The sequence below is a fragment of the Alnus glutinosa genome, chromosome 14, assembly GCF_958979055.1.
Source record: "Alnus glutinosa chromosome 14, dhAlnGlut1.1, whole genome shotgun sequence".
NCBI classification, from domain to species: domain Eukaryota; kingdom Viridiplantae; phylum Streptophyta; class Magnoliopsida; order Fagales; family Betulaceae; genus Alnus; species Alnus glutinosa.
The window spans coordinates 445,490-465,355 of NC_084899.1; the positions used below are offsets into that span (position 1 = coordinate 445,490).

At 34.1% G+C, this 19,866-nt stretch overlaps 2 protein-coding genes across 2 annotated transcripts; one reads left to right on the forward strand and one right to left on the reverse strand.

Annotated features, from left to right (window-relative positions):
• The first annotated feature begins 6,972 nt into the window (after window positions 1-6,972).
• On the forward strand, window positions 6,973-8,299 carry LOC133858121 (FCS-Like Zinc finger 13-like). The gene is made up of 2 exons (XM_062293567.1): window positions 6,973-7,617; window positions 7,753-8,299. Exons 1-2 carry the CDS (start codon window positions 7,052-7,054, stop codon window positions 7,907-7,909), a joined length of 723 nt encoding a protein of 240 aa, XP_062149551.1. The 5' UTR covers window positions 6,973-7,051; the 3' UTR covers window positions 7,910-8,299.
• Window positions 8,300-9,390: 1,091 nt separating this feature from the next.
• LOC133857337 (oligouridylate-binding protein 1-like) lies at window positions 9,391-14,940 on the reverse strand. The gene is made up of 12 exons (XM_062292567.1): window positions 14,685-14,940; window positions 13,715-13,776; window positions 13,267-13,369; window positions 13,001-13,077; window positions 12,869-12,930; window positions 12,640-12,727; window positions 12,413-12,488; window positions 12,258-12,288; window positions 11,469-11,588; window positions 11,211-11,296; window positions 10,649-10,822; window positions 9,391-9,950 (listed from the first exon to the last, which is right to left on the reverse strand). Exons 1-12 carry the CDS (start codon window positions 14,769-14,771, stop codon window positions 9,666-9,668), a joined length of 1,251 nt encoding a protein of 416 aa, XP_062148551.1. The 5' UTR covers window positions 14,772-14,940; the 3' UTR covers window positions 9,391-9,665.
• Between the last annotated feature and the right edge of the window lie 4,926 nt (window positions 14,941-19,866).

Genomic DNA, 19,866 nt, shown 5'->3' on the forward strand with positions numbered 1-19,866 from the left:
TGAGAAATCAAGAAAACCAAAATGTTGATTACTAAAAAGAATAATAATAATAAAAAAAAAAAGGTATTTATTAAATATAAACAAGATAATTCTTATCTTTTTCATCTACAAATTCACATTAAGAACCTTAATTATAAGTAACATATATGAGCGTCTACTTTTTCGTAGTTAATAAATATAATGATTATGACTGGTTAATAAATATATTATTGGACCAAAATTCATAAAATTTATTATATTATAACCTCATTGAAAGACTATGATAAAGATCGATGCCGTTTTATTATAAAGAAAAATAGATTGTGTTAGGTCTTCACATGAAAGTTGAGTGTGTTCAAAACTGTACAACTTTTGGAATAAAACTATTTAGCTTAGTAAAGGTGATGCACTGGCCTTTTGCACCAAAAAAAAAAAAAAAAAAAAAAAAAAAAAAAAAAAAAAAAAAAAAAAAATCTTAGATCAAGTATGGGATATGACGACATTATCACTTGATCACATTTTACACTTTTTAGATATATGCGAATCCCAAAAAAATCTTGCACTTCAAAGGAACAACTTTTTCTTTTTTACCAACTTCCTGCTCTTTTTCCTTTTTAACGTTTTGTGGATCATTCCCGATGGATCTTTTCCCTGTTCAATTCACTCACTCATATGAATTGATAGATTTTTCATAATTAATGTTTAAATTTAAACAACAGATTGTTAGAAAAGTAAATTCCAAAATACTGTCTCGATCTATTTTTTCTTTTTTTTACTAACTTCGTACCCGTTGGATAGTTTTTTCTATAATTATTTTATTAAATTTAAGAGAATTTAAACTAATGATCGCGAAATAATACTTATTAATTGGACCTATCCGATTGAATAAGTGATTGAATAACTTAACTTTTATTTGATCAGGTGAGTCTCATAAATAATCTTTTATAACCACTTATTTAAATTATTTTATTTTACCCCAAACCATATAGCTTTAGTTTTTGTATCATATGGCTATTGGACTGTGAGTTTGATGTTATAATTACTAAAATAAAAGAGTAAAAAGTAACTCCAATTCCAAAGACAAAAGTCATATTACTTTCAGCCATTAAAGAAAAAATAAATGAAGGTGTTGTCTTGGCATATCAAAAATAGTTTTTCTTTTAGTCCCTCAAGAGTCAAGACTGTGAAAAAATAACATAAAACAAACGAAAAATAAAGGTCAAACTATTTTTCACCCACGAAACTTGTGACAAATTTTAATTGAGTAATGATATTTAACAGATTATTACACCACAGCTATATAATCGAGATAGTGCACACTAAAAATTAACCTTTTGATTCTTAAGGAAATGAAAAAAAAAAATTAAATGTTAATTTTTATCGTTATGTCATTACAATTATACAACAGTCTACTAAATAGCATTTCTCATTTGAATTTTATCTTTCAAATTTAGGACATTACATAAAAAAAAAAAAATAATAACATCCTTATATTTGTAAAATTTATTAATATAAGTTATAACCATCCCCTCATATTTTGGGATGATAAATGCAGCATTTAGTAGATTTTTATATAACTGTCATTCAATTACAATGATATGACAGAAAAGTTCAGCCAAAAAATTTTATTTTCATCTGCTCTTATTGATTTTCATTGCATCATTCTAATTATATGAAAATTATTTATTAAATAATATTAATTTTTTGGAATATGACCATCTCAAATGAGGGTGAGAATCATTGTACTCGCATTTTATACTTTGTAATTTCTGTCAATATTCGGAGTCAAAAAGATAACTTTGTTTAGTTTGAGATAAAAATAATAAATAATGTATGGAGTTTAAGCTTATATCAGATTTTAAATTTTAACAAAATATTAATAATTGAAGGTGTCGATGTCATGATGAAGGTCACAGTCATTGGATGAACCCAAGAAACGTCGCTTTAATGGGAACGCCCAATCAGAGATTTACGCGTGTATGGCTCAGCATGTGTGCGGGTCCTACATTGCTTTGTTATTAATGGTAATGGGCTCCAGGTTTTGAAGGCCCTTTTCGTAAAGCGACCATTCATTCTGTTGGCTACCGCCGGTTGTTTTAAAACTCGAATGTCTCAAATGCCCCTCCATTTGCAACATTATTTCATCAATTTCCAATAAAAAAATAATAATAATAATAATAATAATAATTCGGATTTTGTGGTTTCATTTTGAAATGGTTTGGTTCATAAGACATGCTTGTCGGATGCATGCAACATTCACGCCACTGTTGAAAGAAAGTAGTGCACTATGATAGTTTCAACTAATTAATGAAACAATTAATTGAATGAAAAATGTTTTTACTATGATCTTCTTCTAAATTAGAGTGGTGGTTCATAATTAATGAAATAATTAAGAGTATATTATTGGTAAGTTAATCATTGATGTAGATAGAATAGCCAATAATTATTCCACGAATAAATTTGAGGAAAATGCAAGATTGTACATGCCACTTCCAATTTCAGATCAGTCGTGGACTAACATGAGCATAAACTTTATTTTAGGGTTATAGATGACACAATGAGATAATGATTCTATTTTTTGTTGTGGTAAATCGGTTTTCGAAGATAGCCCACTTCATTGCTTGCAAGAAAATTTCGAATGCGATCAACGTGACTCAATTGTACTTTCGAGAAATCTATCGTCTTCATGCATTACTGTTATCCATTGTTTCTTATCGAGATACTCAGTTTCTCATCCACTTTTGAAGGTGTTGTAGCTTTTTTCTAGGGTTGGCAATTCGGGTAAACGAGTCGAGTTTGGGTCAACCCGACTGACCCGATTACATAAACATGTATAACACAAACTCAACCCGATTATTAATCGGGTATAAACCTATAACCGAACACGACCCGCTTATTACTCGGGTTACCTGACATGAACTCGTTTAGTTGCCCACCCCACACTCCCACAGGTCACAAGGTAGAGCAGCAGCAGGGTTGGAGAGCCCAGGCCTCCGGCTTCAACGACCAAAACCAGAACCAAAGTTTGCAAATCATGTTTCCTCCGAGAGACAGGCCTTCACCATCGTCATTATTCTCGGCCTACATAGCATCCATGGTTGCTTCAATGATGCTGGTACGCTCAATGAGTCGATGGCCAATGGTCTCGCAACCAAGTGTATGATGCAGCAGAGATTTACCTCTGCACCAAGATCAGTCCCAACACCGAAAGGCTCAAGGTCAGGAAAACCGAAAAAGCCCCAAAGAGAAGAATCTGACAATCCGGCTAGAGAAGGGAGAGAATGTCATCGACTCTTACCAGTCTTACGAAGGAGGTGTGCTTACTGCATGAAGACGGTGAAGTGAAAAAAAGAAGATGCGGCTAGGGTTTTGGACGGTTGGACGCGGCTTGGACCTAAAGTGACTTAAATAAATAAATCGTGTTATAATCGTATTTGGCGGGTCATCTGCGGGTTGACCCACCAGACATGATTTATAAACAGGTCATAATCGGGTCAACCCAATTATGACCTGAATCCAATAATGTCAAATCCAAATTCTGTATTTTCATGTCGTGTTCGTGTCAAGTTCGCGGTTGTGTTAAAATTGTCAACCCTACTTTTGTCCAATACCAAGCTTGACTTTTGTAATGTTTATCATCTTCAAACTAACAGATGGCGTGCTGTCGCGAGCACCCAAAAATAAAACCTTACTTCTAAAAATATAAATGTAGTAGTGCAAGTAAGGGTCGATCCCACGAAGAATAATTAGCCGAATTTTATGCTACGTGAACAAGGATGGGGGGTTTTGAGTATGAAAATAATTTTAAGAAAAACAACTAAGAAACAATTCAAATTAAAATATCAATCAAGTAAGAAACATTGGTCTAAGTCAACTTCCACCATCGGAATTTTACAACTAATCATCGATGCAAATATATATCAATTCATACTTGAATATTCACCGTTGGAACTATTTTCCTATCTCTCCTTAGTCGTAGTTAATTAGAAGACAAGCACTCTAATTAACCCTAACTACTAAACAACCTAAGACAAGCGCTATAGGTTTAATCTAGTAGCAGCCTTAAGAATTAGAGAGATCGATGAAGCAAAACAACACAAGCACAAGTGATTGCATTTAATTTCGTCGGATGTTCTTCCTAAGATTTAATAATCACTGAGAAGCAGCAAATCATTAAATCTTAGTTGCTTCACAAATTGGAGGGATCAAACAATTACGGATTTGATATCCAACCTAGCAATAGATTGCAACGAATAATAAACTAGTAGTACTCATAGCAATTAAACGAGACAATCATGAAAATAAGTATAGAAGAACATCTGATACTCAAAGCATAAATCAAACAATAAAAACAAATTAGATCTCAAAGTTTTATTGATTCCGAGGCTTCCGTTTCCTTCGACCAATTATGAAAGTTTAGTCACGCAGGGCCATGACTCAAAGAAGTTAGAGAAGAGGGGAGAAGATGGAAGATAGAAGATGTGTGTTAGAAGGTGTGTGTTGTGTGTCATGGTTCCCCCCTTTTATACATGTTTCATCCCATATGCTAGAAACCTAGGAAATCTCCTAAAGAAAGATATTGTAAATACTATCCTAAAATAACAATACACAAATCTACTAATTAAGGAAAATATTAAACATAAAATAAAGGCTAGGATAACTAGGAAGGTGATGATTTCAATGAGGACTTTTGTTGCCATATGCTTTCTCGATTCTTTCTTGTATAAGTCCCCACAAATCTGTCAAGTATGGAGAGAAAGTTAATTTCCTTTGTCATGGAAAGAGATGCTCCTTTCATGTTATCTTCTTTATTTTCTTGGTCCTCTACGCATCTTTTCCTTCCTTTTCTTTCTTTTGCTTGACTTTGTATTTATTGCTTGGCTTGGCTGGAATTGATTGGATGATTATGAAAAGGCTCAAAGTAAAGAAATTTCCATATCTGAAAACTTCCTAAAATAAATCGCATCAGATCTACATCAGAACGTCAACTTCAAGCCCGATTTCGACTTTGATTCATCCAGTATCTCTCAAAACGCAAAACATAAAAGTTGTAGATCTTTTTCTTGGCGTTTCACAGCATCTTGAATCATCTCAATTAGAGATTTTATGAGAGAGTTATGCCCAGATTACGAACTGATGTCAAATTTGTCCAAAATCACCCAATTAGCTTTATTTTGCATTTAATGCCTCAATTTGCATCCTAAATCAAAATATAAGAATAATATGTACATTTAGGCATTAAATAAATATAAGAGATTAAATATTAAGGGGAAAAATACGACATTTTACATTCTCATCAACAGACAACCTTTGTTTTTTAATAGCGCCTTGCTTCGAAATTTGATGGGTGATCATCTAAAGTCTTGAGATCAAAATTTGTTTCGGGCCAAATATTATCAGAACTGTTCTACAAATGGGAGCACCGAATTTAACCCATTACTTGTTGTTTATGGGAATAATCCTTGTGCATTGTTAGATTTGACTTATGTTCCTAATTTGAAGATGTTAGTACTAAAGCAGAAGATTTATTTGTCTAAATTCATGAGGTCTACAAAATTACTGTTAATATTTGCAAGATTATACTCCTAAGTATAAGGTGAATACCGATAAAGAGCAGGTTTTTAATGTAGAGTTTGCGAATGGTTATTTTGTATAGACGGTCTACTGGTCCTGACTAGAGATAGGTTTCCGTAAGAGCAAGAGCGAAACTAAAATTTTAGATACAAAGGAACATAATTTAAAAAATAAAAAAAATTAAAAGGATAAAAAATTGATTTTAAGAAAATTATAGAAGTATTTTAAAGAAAACAAAAACCAACAAACACTTTGCATGAGAGAGAGAGAGAGAGAGAGAGAGAGAGAGAGAGTATAATGCAGGGTATTATAGTCATTAGAGTAGTAAAGAAAGCATTAGTAGGAATGGGCAACCCTCTCCCCTTGGCCACATCGCTTTCCTTTCCATTTGACAAAACAGTGGGCCTCCAATTTCAGTGGGCTCAGTTATTTCAATAATGATTGCGTCTCCACCCATCTCGGATGTTTGACACGTGCCCCCACTCCAACGGTGCCATTTCCCCAGGAATCTTTTTTTTGTTTCAAAAACAGAAGGATCACAGACCGCTGTGGGGCAGATCCCTAGATCGGGTCACCATCATAAGACATGGACACTGACAATGAACCAAGATTAAACCACACTAGTGTAATGGGGAATCCCATTTTAATAATCTTACTAAAATTAATTCATTCTTATTATATTGAATTAACACGACAGGATTCGTTAATTTTTAAATTTATTTTCATAATGAGGGTTGATTCGATGGCCAATAAGCATTGCCATATCATATTAAGATGTTAAAAGTATTTTATATTGTTAAGATTTTTTTTATTTAAATTATTTATTAGTTATTGTGTCACTTCCTCTCTCTTAATGCGTCTTTTAAAAGTGTTAATGGGTCCATAGACTTTTTAATAATATCAAAGTTAGATTTCTTGCGATGATTGGCATTTTCTTCCCGTTGTTGTCCACGTGTTTGGTTATGAGTTGTCACACGTGAAGGGGCGTGTTAAAAGTGTCCCACATCGCTAAGATTTCATTTACCTTGACCATTTTATAAGTCATGGTATCCCCTCTTTTCTCAAGAAGTCTTTTAAAAGTGTCAATGAGTCCATAAACTTTTTTATAACATTATTCATATGATCCAATGCGTTACAAATTCATCGCTAAATTTGTGAAGCCCATATACGATCCTACAAATTTAATGGTAAATTTGCAGATATGATATATGAAACTAAAGATTTCTCATTATATTATATAGTAAACTATTATAAAAGACTAAAACTAGTGACAATGACCCAAAACAAAACCACACTAATGTAATGGGAATCCCATTTTAATAATGTGAGTAAAATAATGAAGAGATATGTTGGCTTTTTGTAAAGCAATTATCACCCACATAATTCCAAACCAAACCCATGGGCTTAGTCCAACCACTCCATCATAAGATGGCCTTCTGAGTTCTGAGCATTTTATAAAGCCACCCATATCTCCATTCATTCATAATATTTTTTCCAAATGATCGGAAAGCTCTCCGAATTATTGGTTTCAGGCCACCGCGCCGGGCTTTTGGACGTTGCCAGGACGAGTCCAAGGAGTCCGTTAGACCTCAAGATGCAATCGCCTAGAGGCTTAAAGAAGTATGATCTTGGTGGGGTTGGGTTGGGTATTGTGGCTGCTCTTGAGAAGTCCAGTGATGGCGGACGCGAAGTTTTGGCCAAATACGCTGTTTGTAGTTGCAGCTTGAATCGATCCAATCCCATTCCGGTTAACTCCGGCAAGAATTGCGGTAGATTAAATGGATTCCTTGAGGACTTTGAAGGAGGAAGTTCGGAGAATTATACATATGTGACTTGTCGCGGACCAAGCAAATCCTTCACCAGGGTGTACTATGATGGAGGTGAATATGGGAGAACTGGGCATGAAAGACATGGTCTTGATGGATGTAAAAACATGGGTATTCTTCTTCAGGACTCCCGGCCGAGATACCAGGAGAATTTTTCAGCGGACCCAACTCCAGATTTTCTCAGTTCATGTCACTTGTGCAGGAAAGTACTCCAGGGAAAAGACATATACATGTACAGGTACAATTTATTCTCCTTCTCTCTCTCTCCCAGTACTTTTTTTCTTCTTAAATTTACAACGAGAGTACGTTGGAAGTTTGTGCTTGGATTCTAAGATTACGAAGAGTAATAATTCATGTTTATTTGATTTTGCAGAGGGAAAGGATTTTGTAGCACGGAGTGTAGGTCAAAGCAAATAATGATGGATGAGCGAAAAGAACAGTGCAGATCCGAGGCACCGAGGTCTGCGGATATTTCGAGCTCGCCATACACAAGAGGGCAGATCTTCTCCACTGGAATTCTTGCAATTTAGACAACAAATTACAAAGGTGACCGCTGCAATGGTTGCCATGTAAGAACCCTGATGGTGGTGATAGTCCCTCATGAGTACATACACGGCTATATATATTAATTCTATACAGATAAGCGAGAATTAGTCAGCTTATTGTTAATCAATAAAAGAAGAAAAGTTGGGGGGGGGGGGAAATATAGAATATAAATTTTGTATTGAATCTGAGAGGAGAAAACATGGTTCAATGGAGGGTTATGAACTGTGAATGAAAGAGAACTACAAGCTTCAATGTGTCTTGTAGCATAAACAAATTCCAAGAGTTTCTGCTCTATTTGGAACTGAAACCAGAAGTTTGGATCGAGTCCAACCGTGCATGAAAGAGATGAATATCAATTAAGTGATTTCTATAAAGCATTGTCTTTTGGGTAGCTTCGAAAAAGAAAAAGTTGTTCTTTTTTCCTTTAATCTTCACGTTCGATTTCATTGTTATTGGATTTGATTGAAAAAGGAATTATTAGATGATATATATGGCAGACATGAATTGAAAAAAGGTCATGCTTGAGATAAGGAATGGGTTGACACAAACCATCATATCAACTATCAAGATGATCATTATGATTTCTAAAGAAACGGGATAAGAAGCACGTTTCAGTTCTGAACCAACTTTCGAGCATTGTTTAACTTTAACCCAATCCCAGGCATTGTTTAACTAAACTTCAGTCATGTTGACTTGATGGTACCATTGATCCACCAGTAAAACAAGTGTTTAAAATATGGATTTCGCAAAGAATAGATATTTGCTGTTCACCAACATCTGGGCTCTTCTGGACAACCGAGACTTATTGGACTTGTTTGGCAAAGACGTGTGCAGAACATAACAGTGAGTTTGTAATTTTGAATTTAATAAAAAGTAATGATCTGATATAAAAAAGTGAAAAAACAATTGTATTGTAATGAATTTTTTTATTTGAAAGGTAATAAAAAATTATTGATGTGATATAAAAAATGAAAATGTTTTGATGTTGATTGGTATTAAAAAATATAAAAAAGCTTTAAAAAAAAAAAAATACATAAACAGTATACACATTACTGTATACTGTCATGTAACTTAACAAACAAGGCTGTCATGTATCTTAACAAACAAGGCCAATACCGCCACAAGTGCGCGGGTACCGGCAGCCAATCCTTTGATCTGCCACAGAAACTGCCTTTCTTGGTAGCCCTTTTCTTTCCCGGTAGGTTAAGTTGTTAGACCAGATAATTCATTTAGCCCATTCTTTTAATTTTTTATTGTTTTTATTTGACACTGCACCAAACCAAACCACTGCCCATGGATCAAAACCTTGATCATTATTGTCCACATTCATTTAGGCACAAAATAGGACTTTTTCAAGCTTTTGCTTTGCGGGTAATCACAACCCAGAGCAATCCGGAAGGAAAAAGACATCAAGCTGGGTCCATCCTTATCTTTGTCCACAGAATATAGAAATATAAACTAGTAATGGTAAAAAATTATTCCCACATAATCAAAGAGAAGCTGTAATGTGATCATGCTTAAGCTGAGTTGGGTCATCATAACCTCACAGAAAATATAAATTCTATCGCACACAAAGCAACATGTAACAGACATACAGCAATCTAACCAAGGAGTAAAAGGGAGGAGAGAGAGAGAGAGAGAGAGAGAGAGAGAGGGAAGCCAAAAAGCACGACATCTTAAAGGCTATAAAGGAAGTTGTTCCTCCCTGCAAAGGTATAAATGGGAGTTTTCAAATTATAATTACTGGTAGTACATGAGCTGCTGGGTAGTTGCAACACCTTGGAAACCACCATCGTAGATAGGCTGACCAGCTCCGGCAGAACCCATTCCCATGGCTGCCTGCTTAAGGGCATATTGGCCATGTGGATGCATAAGGGCTTGTGCACCCCCGATTTTGCTTAATGCAATTTGTCGCTCATAGACTGCAAGGTCAGCAGCTGAAAAACCTGGCATATGTACAGCAGCCGGTGGGGGAAGAGGAGTAGAGGCTGTCCCTGGTGGAGTAGGCTTGCTACCCCATGAGCACTGCAACATAAACATATATACGCAAACAATCAAGCTAACTATTGCCAAATATATATAATAGTCAAGCCAATTATAACATCAGGACATCTTCCCAACAAACGTGTGTTTGCTCTTTAGAAGCAGAGTCAGTGGTTCACTAGCTACAATCAGAACTTTCTTGAGAGGCAAAAGTACTTATGAACAATAAATATTCTCTTTGTAAAAAAAAAAATCATCCATGAAGAAGAAGAAAACCATTTCAAGCATACAACAAAAGCAGGCAGGCCAAATGCAGACATTGATAAACTATTCATTTTCTAAAAGCGGTTTAACTAATTGGTTTCCCAATTCCATTAACAGAACCCTGGTGATTAGCATATACCGTCTGGTGATTCGCATATACCACAAGCCAATAAAATGAGTTCTGTAAGAATTTGGAGATAAGATATTTATTTCTTTAGAACCTATACATTGAAAATAGATGTTGTTTCCAAAAATGCATCCCCCAATCATACTATATATGTTATTCACAAGTCAATATCAGAAAAAAATATATATATATTTATATATATTTTTCTTAAAATATCAGAAAAATATTTTAGGCAACAATACTTAATTGTTACTTCTATTAGAGCCCCACCCAACCCATAACCAAAATCTACAATATGGAGTATGACAGTTTTATACCCAAAAATATAGCAGTCTAATAAAGAATGAACCTTTAATGGTTTGCCACAGAGGATCCGAGCATTCCCCATCTGAATAGCCAGAGATGCTTCAGCATGTGTACTATATCTCACAAAACCAAAACCTTTATCGCGTTGCACACGAACATCTTCAATAATTCCAGCACCAAGGACATGGAAATGACGATGGAGATCAACTGAAGTAACCTGTAAATAAATTAAAAACATCAACCAAGAAATTTTAAAAACTTTTAGTGCCTTTTTAATCATAGATGTGTAATACGTCATTAAGATTTGTAGTACTTTACTATATCATTGGTGTTTAATGAAGAAAGATAAGAACATTTGAAGATTTATTGATGTAGTCATTTAAAAAGGTGGGGATATCACTCATTCTGAGCAATAATCAAATGGTCACTCCATCAAAAAGGTATGATACTGTCTAGTGTCTAGGTAGGCAAGGCATCACGTGGTCAAGGGAATGATCCAAGACAAGGCTAGGATAGTCCACAACAGATAAAATAATTACCACCTTAAAAATATAGATTGAGCAAAGAATTGAATGCGATAACGAGTCAAAGAAACAAATCCTTGCCTCTGGAGCAAGATTGCCCACATAAACAGTGGTATACTGAGGATTGTTCTCTGGTGCATCATCATTAGTCTTCTCCTGACCATCGTCTACACAAGGAGAAATGTTATGGTTGTCAGCTCTAAAATACATGTAAAGAGCACATATCAAGCATCTGTACAAGACACCGGTCCCAACACACACACACACACCTGTGCAAGATGATATAGCTTTACACACACACACATGTAAAGAGCAGTTTCATTTTCAAAATTAGTGCACCTGATGTTCCATTTGTTAGCTCAACAACACCTTTTGAGTCCAAATTCTGCTTGTCATCATTAGAATTAGCACCTTTTGCAGCCCAGTTACATCGAATTTGTCTACTTCCAAGCCACTTTCCTGTAAAATATTTAAACAAGGTCTTCAATTTATGTGAAAGGACACGTGCAACTTCAAGAGAAACTGAGTATTTCCACATGTACAACATCACAAATGAAGGATGAAACTGCTCAATTTCATGGGAAAACTTTGCAATCATTTTCCAGAAAGCACACCAGAAATGTTTCTCAGAAATGCCTAACAAATTATTTCCATCCCTGCCCATACTTTTCTCTGGTTTCAAAAGCATTACAGGTAATAATTACTCAAGGTTTTCTAGGAAATTTTTTTTAAACATTTCTCATATTCTCATAAGATTGATTCACATTATTTAAACTTACAAGTCACATTCTTGAAAAGTTAGTTGTCTGTATTTCCCACTTCCTTCCCATGTCATTACTTCAGTTTCTTCTCTGCTTCTATAGTTCATGCCAGAGGATAGAATGAACAATAATAATGAAATTTACGAACTAATGTTCTAAGAACAAATATTCCCAATAATGACATATTCCCCCAATAATGACTTCTTCAGAAAAGATGCAATCACACTTGTTTTACATTTCAATGTTGTATTACTTCATATGTTGATATGTCAAAAATAGAATACAAATCCGAAAGAAACAAGGCTTAATTTTTAAGGAAGAATAAGAAGAATTAAAAAAACCACATTAAAGCATTGGAAATACACACCATTTAAGTCATTTATTGCACCCTGGGCTTCCTGAACAAAATAAAGATCAAAATACAATCACGACATGAAGAAAAAACAATAAACAGAAAATAAACATTCCATACACATTCTTAAAAAAAAAAAAAAAAAAATTCCAATAAAACAATTTCAGTACCTGCTGATTCCTAAAAGAGACAAATCCAAAGCCCCTTGAACGCCCAGTTTTCTGATCCCACATAACCCTTGCATCTCTGTCACCAGCATACAGGTCAAATTAGTCTCTCAAGATATATGCTGTGTCTATCAAGCACATACTGTAATACCGAATCCACTGACAATAACTGAATATGATCAAAGAACAACATCATAAAATAATTAAAGGACCCGGAACACGGAGCTTACGAACAACTAGGATAGACAGAAAAACATGCATATAATGTAGCATCTGTTACTTCAGGGCTAAGATCACCGACAAAAATATTGAAATGACCTGAATGAGAAAAATGCAATATCATAAGCAGTCAAAAATTAATATACACAGAACCACCACGCAAAATATAAAAAATAATAATAATTAAAAAAAAAAGAAAAAAAAAAAAGAAGAAAAAAAGAGTCTAATGTTTATATAAACCTGATGTATCCTCCCTCTGACTACTTGCATATGCCCAGTTAACTTTAATAGGCTGCCCTAACCTGTACAAACATCTTATTGAGATAGAGAACAGGAAGGAGGCAACCAATTTCATTTAAGGTTAATACTTACAAATGCCTCCCATTAAGAGTGACAATGGAGATCGCAGCTGATCTACGATCAAAGTAGTCCACAAAACCGTAGGATGACTGCATAAGAAGAAAAGGTAACCTATAAGATGCAAATTGATAAAAAGTTCGGTAAAACAACAGTTCCTAAGTTGAGCAGCCAAATTGTTTCAAAAAAGCAAATAATCTCCAAGAAATTGTCATATTAAGAAAATGGTAATCAAACAAAAAAAAATGCTGAAAATAGGTACAACACTATATATATCTCACTTTCTCCTTCCTGATGAGCTTGCATCCTTCAAGGGGACCAGCAGTTGCAAAAACTTCTTGAAGGAGAGGTTCAGTAACCTGTGGGTGAATGTTTCCTACATACCTGCATTTGCTCATAAACAAAAACGCAAATGTATTAAATACACAAAAAAATGAAAGTACTGAAAAAAGCATGTCTGCCTACTTGGGAATGTATTGCACATGTAATGTAATAAAATTAAAGATAAAGAACTATCAAATAGGATAGAGTACTTGAAGTGGTTGTGTGTCCAGAGTATCACCGACACTCAAATTAATAAAAGCATTTAAGAGACCTTGAGAGACTAAATAGGCAAGAAAGCCACGAGTTACACCCAATTCAAAAGCATCCTATTGAAAATAAAAAATAAAAAAAAAGGCCAAAAAAAAAGGGAAAAAAAATAAAAGAAAATGTCTATACAACACTCACACACTGCGGCATGTACTTGAATCAAACCCAGGAGGCAGATTTCCACTCAAGATAGGCTCTATCTGCAAAATAAAAATGTAAAAAACAAGAAGCCAAAAAAAAAATGGAAGGAAAAAAGAAACCCTACAGAAAAATATCTACACTCCTCGCAAGAATTTTCAGGGATGCACAAAAGAAAGTTAAGAAATAAAGTCATGAGACACTCAAACTCGCATTAACCACCAAAAAAAGAAAGTCCCATTATTATTCAGGCAAAAAACTCCTACAAGCTCAATAGGAGTTCCAACATATACCCAGTGCAACATTTTTAGATAGGTTGGTCATCTTGATTCTTTACCAGCACCACTACAACTTTTTTCATTTTCATTTTTCTTGATAGTAAACATTGGTTGCACTAAACGAAGAAATGCTTGTTAGTGTTCATGTCCCGCCCTTCCTTACATGTTATGATTCTTATGAACCCGCATAGAACTACATACACCAATAAATATATAACAATAAGCGGGAAGATAGTAATAATATAAGTCTTGAGAGCATGCCATATCAGCTTCATAAGGCCAAAAGGCCACAAATAACGATACTAAAAAATAAGGTACCTTCACCACCAATCCAAAATACCTATCAATTACAATAATAAAAATTCCGACAATATACATTTTTTTTCGCTTGAAGGATTGTAAAATAACAACAACAACAAAAAAAAAAAAAAAAAAAAAAAAAAAAAAGATCGATTCATTATTAAACTTAAATCCAATTTATTAAACTGCAGTTAAATACGCACAAATTTTACACTACCTTCAGAAAAAGAAAGAAAAAAAATCCGAAAAACAATAAACTCGATAAACATATATAATACCCAGGTAAAAATCCAATAATCCAATATAATAATCCCCATGTGCTAAATTTTTAATTTCTTCCGGAGAAAAAAAAAAAAAAAATCTCAATAGGAAGCAAAAGAAAGAAAGGGAACCTGAGGCGCGGCGGCGGCGGCCAAGAGAGCAGGGTGGTGGTACAGTTGCTGCATCATCGCCTGCTGTTTGAGCCTCTGTTGTTGCATATTTTACACGAACAGAAATTTCTCTAGGGTTTCGGGGAAAGGAAACGGGAAGAGGGATAAGAAACAAATAAAAAAAATTGAAAATAGAAATTGAAAATCCAGAAAGGAGGAGAAGAAAAAGGAAAAGGAAAAGGAAAAAAGGGAAAACAAAACAAAAAAGAAAACCCTCGGGAGGGAGGGAGGGCGATAGTGAAACGACGACGAAGGATAAGGGGAGGATACTAGAGAGAGTGGAGTGAGCGAAGGGGACGCAGAGATTTTGTCTATACGCTGATTTTAATAGAGGATAAAAAGGACACAACAAAATTAATTAATTAATTAATTTAATTTGGATGGGCCCGCATGTATTTTTGGCAGACGGGCAAATTGGCTCTCGTTGGCCTCTATACTAAAAACAACTAAACAAGACCAAATCAAGTTTTTCGCTTTAATTAGTAAATACTTATATGTAATAAGTTTATAAATAGTTCCACACAAACATTAGAACTATTCTAAGACTAGTTGTATTTGAAAAGCTTCGGGTAATTTATTAGGGCTTTAAGTGAATAGAGTTATTTATGAATATGTTCGGGCTCGGCTCGGATTAGCTAAGTTTGGGATGAATTCGTTTATTAAACGAACAAAATTTGAACAAAAAATTCAGGCTCCGCTCATATTAGTTGGGCTCAACTCGTATACGCTCGTATAGCCTCATGAATCATTTTTATTATTTTTATAATATTATTTTTAATTTTGTAATAAAAACATATTAAGTACTTAAAAAAAAAAAAAACAACAACAAAAACAAAAATAAATTTTCTTCGAAATGTAATAAATATGAGTTAAATGATTAAATTGTGAATCTAAATAGAGATATAAGTGTTTTTGTGTGTATATGAGTGAGTTTGTGTGTATATATATACTATAAGAAAACCATATATAATTGAGATTAGATTATTTAATATTTGAGTTCATTTCTCTAATTACTCAAACCATAAATCTTAACCATAATTAAATAACTAATAATTAGTATTAATTTTTTTTAAAAAAAAAAATCAAATAATCACGACATTTACTTTACATATAAAATGACAAAATCAATTAAGTAGCTCGTAAATAAGTCAGAATTCTTTCAAAAAATAAATGAACAATCATGAAATTAGAAGAAAAACTTTACAAAGGGAAGTATCTAAAGAAAAGAGCTACTAAAATAAACTACAAAATGCACGAAATTAAACCTAGCTACTGCTCTGAGAGTTGCTCTCCAACAAGGAGGCATGGCTATGGCTTTATAAAAGGAAGTGAGGGTTAGAAACCCATGTAAAATGACTCTTCTACCTCCCTCTAGAGGTTCCTCTCTTATTAAAGACAACCAAGGTCACGAAACTAGTGTGTTCGATCTGCTGTGAAAATCAAAGGGAGACTGTTTTTTGTCATAGAGAAGCTCCTGATTGGGCGTTCTGGCACGCTTCTGCATCAATCAGTTCTGGGAAAAATCGATCGATCGAAATCGAGCAAAATTTCGATCGATCGAACTTAACATTCGATTGATCGACTTTCCAGGATTTTTGAATTTCAGAGTATTTCTCCTTGAAATTTATCATTTCTCTCTTAATGTCCTACAAAACACAAAAACTAGCCAAAATATCAAAAAATAACAAAGCCAAAGGTCTAACTAGTGTAAATCAATGGGTCTAAATATACAATATTTGGCACTCATTACGGTGCACTGGGTCGTCGGATGTAGTTTATTTGGAAACTTGGGATTGGACTTTGGCGCTCAGATGTTGATCATGTTGTGAATGAGACATTTAAGAACACTGACAAGAAGAAGGAGATTGACATGTGGCTTGGAGATAACTGTTAATAAGCTTCATCTGTTTTAACTTCCATAAACAGAGTATATGTGATGGTTTCCCACATGGTGAAAAAACACACCCCTTACAGCATTATAAGTTTTCAAAAATTTGTTGGAAGTGATAATGATGATATAGATGAAGAGGGCATTGATGATACGGAGGAAGGAGAGAAATTTGTTGTATTTTCTGGTGGAGCATCCTCTGAGTGGGGAATCGGGTGGATGTGATCAGTTTCTGGAGAAAGAGAGATCGAGATCCATCTTCAATGTGGTGGGTTTTCTATAAGAAAGGATGATTTGCAGACAAGATTGACAAGAAGACTGAAGGAAATGTAGCTGAAATTCACTAAAGATAATAGAGCTCTTTGGAGAGGCCCTAAACTCTCAAGGTAAGCTTACAATCAAATATCTCAATTCTGCATTCTTCCTATTCGATCATTTTATATATAAGTGATTCTGTTGGAATAATTCCAACAGAGTGACGCTCATTCTCTCTCCTCTAACGGCTAGCAATAACAAGAAAATGGAATCTAGGATAAAAAGGTAAATGACAAATAACTTCTAGAACGTTCGAGAATCATCCTCCCGATGAGTCACCAGCTGACTCATATCTCACGCTTTGTAGTCCTTCCGGTTACTCCTTGGCCATATCCGGTTAAGACTAATGGACCCATAACATTCAATAAAGCAACATTCATTGCAGAAAATTAATTACTACACATATAGATAAAACCATACAAAGAGGCATGCATTCATCATCCATTTTACCAGTTCTCATGAACTGCATTATTCAGTACTAGAGATACTTTTTGTTTTTACTTAGAATTATTGATATTTTTCAGCTAAGTACATCTCGGGATGGTAACACCACAAGCGCGAGCAACCTTTTTGGCACCAGGAGAATTAACATATTGCTTGAGGTTTGGATTTTTGATGGCTCCTGGCTTCAGGTGGTGGTGGGCCAGAGAAGAGTGAAGAGCAGGTGCATGTTGACAAAAAAGCAATTATACATTATGATGATTTCTTTTCCAGAGAACTTTTTTGTATTGTTGGGAAAGAATATCACCTAAATTAGGCTAAATGTCTTCACACAAACCATATACAGGTTCCTAATTCCGCCCCTTTACATGTGGATCACTCTCGTCTTCTTTAGCAAATCATTCCCCTGATTCCATTGCCTTGAAGGCAGTTCTCGACGAGACGGAAGCTATGGGACATGCAGTAGCTTAGGATCATGAGCATGCATGCTCAGCAGATGTCTCAAAAGACATCTACACTGTATTTTGGCTGAAGTAAGGGACGAGCTTCAGGGACAACGAGTTGGGTTTGTTCCACATGTAGAGGTTGAAGATGGACTCGGCTTGGGAGCGAAGCTCGTTAGACGATGAAATCAGGTGCGATATTAGGGACTCGAAGGGGGCCGAGTCGGTTCCGCGTTCCGAATGGGAAGTTTTGAGAGAGAAGAGGGAGTTGAGGGGCATAAATGGAAGATTTACTTAAAAAATCACGTGGGTCGTACGTGATGGGTATTCCGTCATCGATTTAGAACGGAGGCTGACGGAATATCCGACATTTTTGATAAATACATACACTCAATCGAACGTTTTGCTACATCAGTACCTTTAATTGAAAAAGCGCAATAGTTTGATACCATTTTGTGAAGTTTTTCCTAACTTTAACAAATTATCTAGTTTGGTAATAAGTTATAGCTCAGCTCGTGTTTGAAAAAATTTAAACGAATCGAGCTTGAACATTCAATACTCGGCTCGGCTGGCTCGACTCAATTATTGCTCTACCTGAGATTATTTGAAAATGTATTTGATATAATATAAATTTAAAAAATGTTTTTTCGTGGGGTCTATTTAAGAAAATTGTTTGATAATCTTTTTAAAAAGTGTTTTGTGTTTGAAATAAATAAACATAAAACATTCTTATATTGAAAAAAAAAAAAAAAAAAAAAAAAAAAAAAAAAAAATCAAACAAACACACAAACAGCCAAAACAGGCGTCTAGTTAACTTCTTATAAAATAAAATGTAAGGATTGGGTTGTTAAAATTTTTTTCTTCTCTCTTTTGTTTTTATTGTCAAAACAAAAACATTAACAACAACCTAAAACATAATACACTCAAAATTATTTTTATTTTTATATCATATCGTAATACTTTTTTTTTTAATTAAAAACAAAAAACACCTTCTAAAGCACATTAACAAAAATAGCCTTTTTTTTTTTTTTTTTTTTTTTTTTAAAGTGCATGTGCGGCCACCTTCAAAGGGAGGGAGAGAAGGCCGCATGGCTACCGCACTATATTTTTATTTATTATTTTTTAAAAATTAGTAAGCCATGCTTTACTCAAAAAAATAATAATTACCTATTTGTTCAAGGTATTCTTATAAGAAAGTGTTGTGCGATGCTTTTTGTTTTTAAAGTGTTTTGTAATTTGTGTATTTAAAAGTGAATTGTCACGAGAAAATCACACTTTTATTTTCAAAATGAGTAACGATACGTATTACATCTCCATCCCACTCTTAGTTCATCGTGCTATTGTGGCAGTACTCATCAGCTCTTGGATTAATCGTCGTTAAAGAAAAAAAGTTTAAAAGCTGATAAATACTATCACATCAACTCAGTAAAATGTAGGTATAGTATATAGTATTATTCTTTCATTCTTGTCATATATATATATATCAAAAATAGAGGAATCACTAAGAAGATTGCATAACATTCAGACAAGTGGCATCTTAAAATGCTTCCAAGTGTTCATTTTAAGTTAAACGGTGAGTTTAAGTTTGTGTTAAAATGTGATAGTAAACTCAATCCCTATTTGCATGCTAAATAAAAGCTGAATTCCTATTTTTTCTCAAAAAAAAAAAAAAAAAAAAAAAAAAAAAAAAAAAAAAAACTGAACCTTATTTTGGTGTTAAACATGCTGTGGCCAACTCATTATGCATCAGTTATTTTTTTTCGTACAAACTAACTAAAACTAAAACGTAGTATTTCATAATAACTGTAACTATTTACTGTACTCTCAAAATCACAACTCTTTACAAAATTGTTCTCTGTACAAAATTCAAAACTATCAACTATCCCTTGGAGTTCGTCTTCAAATCTGTTTAACCAAAATGATCTCTCTCTATAGATTTGTGGGGATCATATGTATTTTATTAGAGTATAATATATATATATATTTATTTATTTATTTACTTATCAAAAATTGGAGTATAATATATATATATTTTTTGATTTATGATTCTATGATT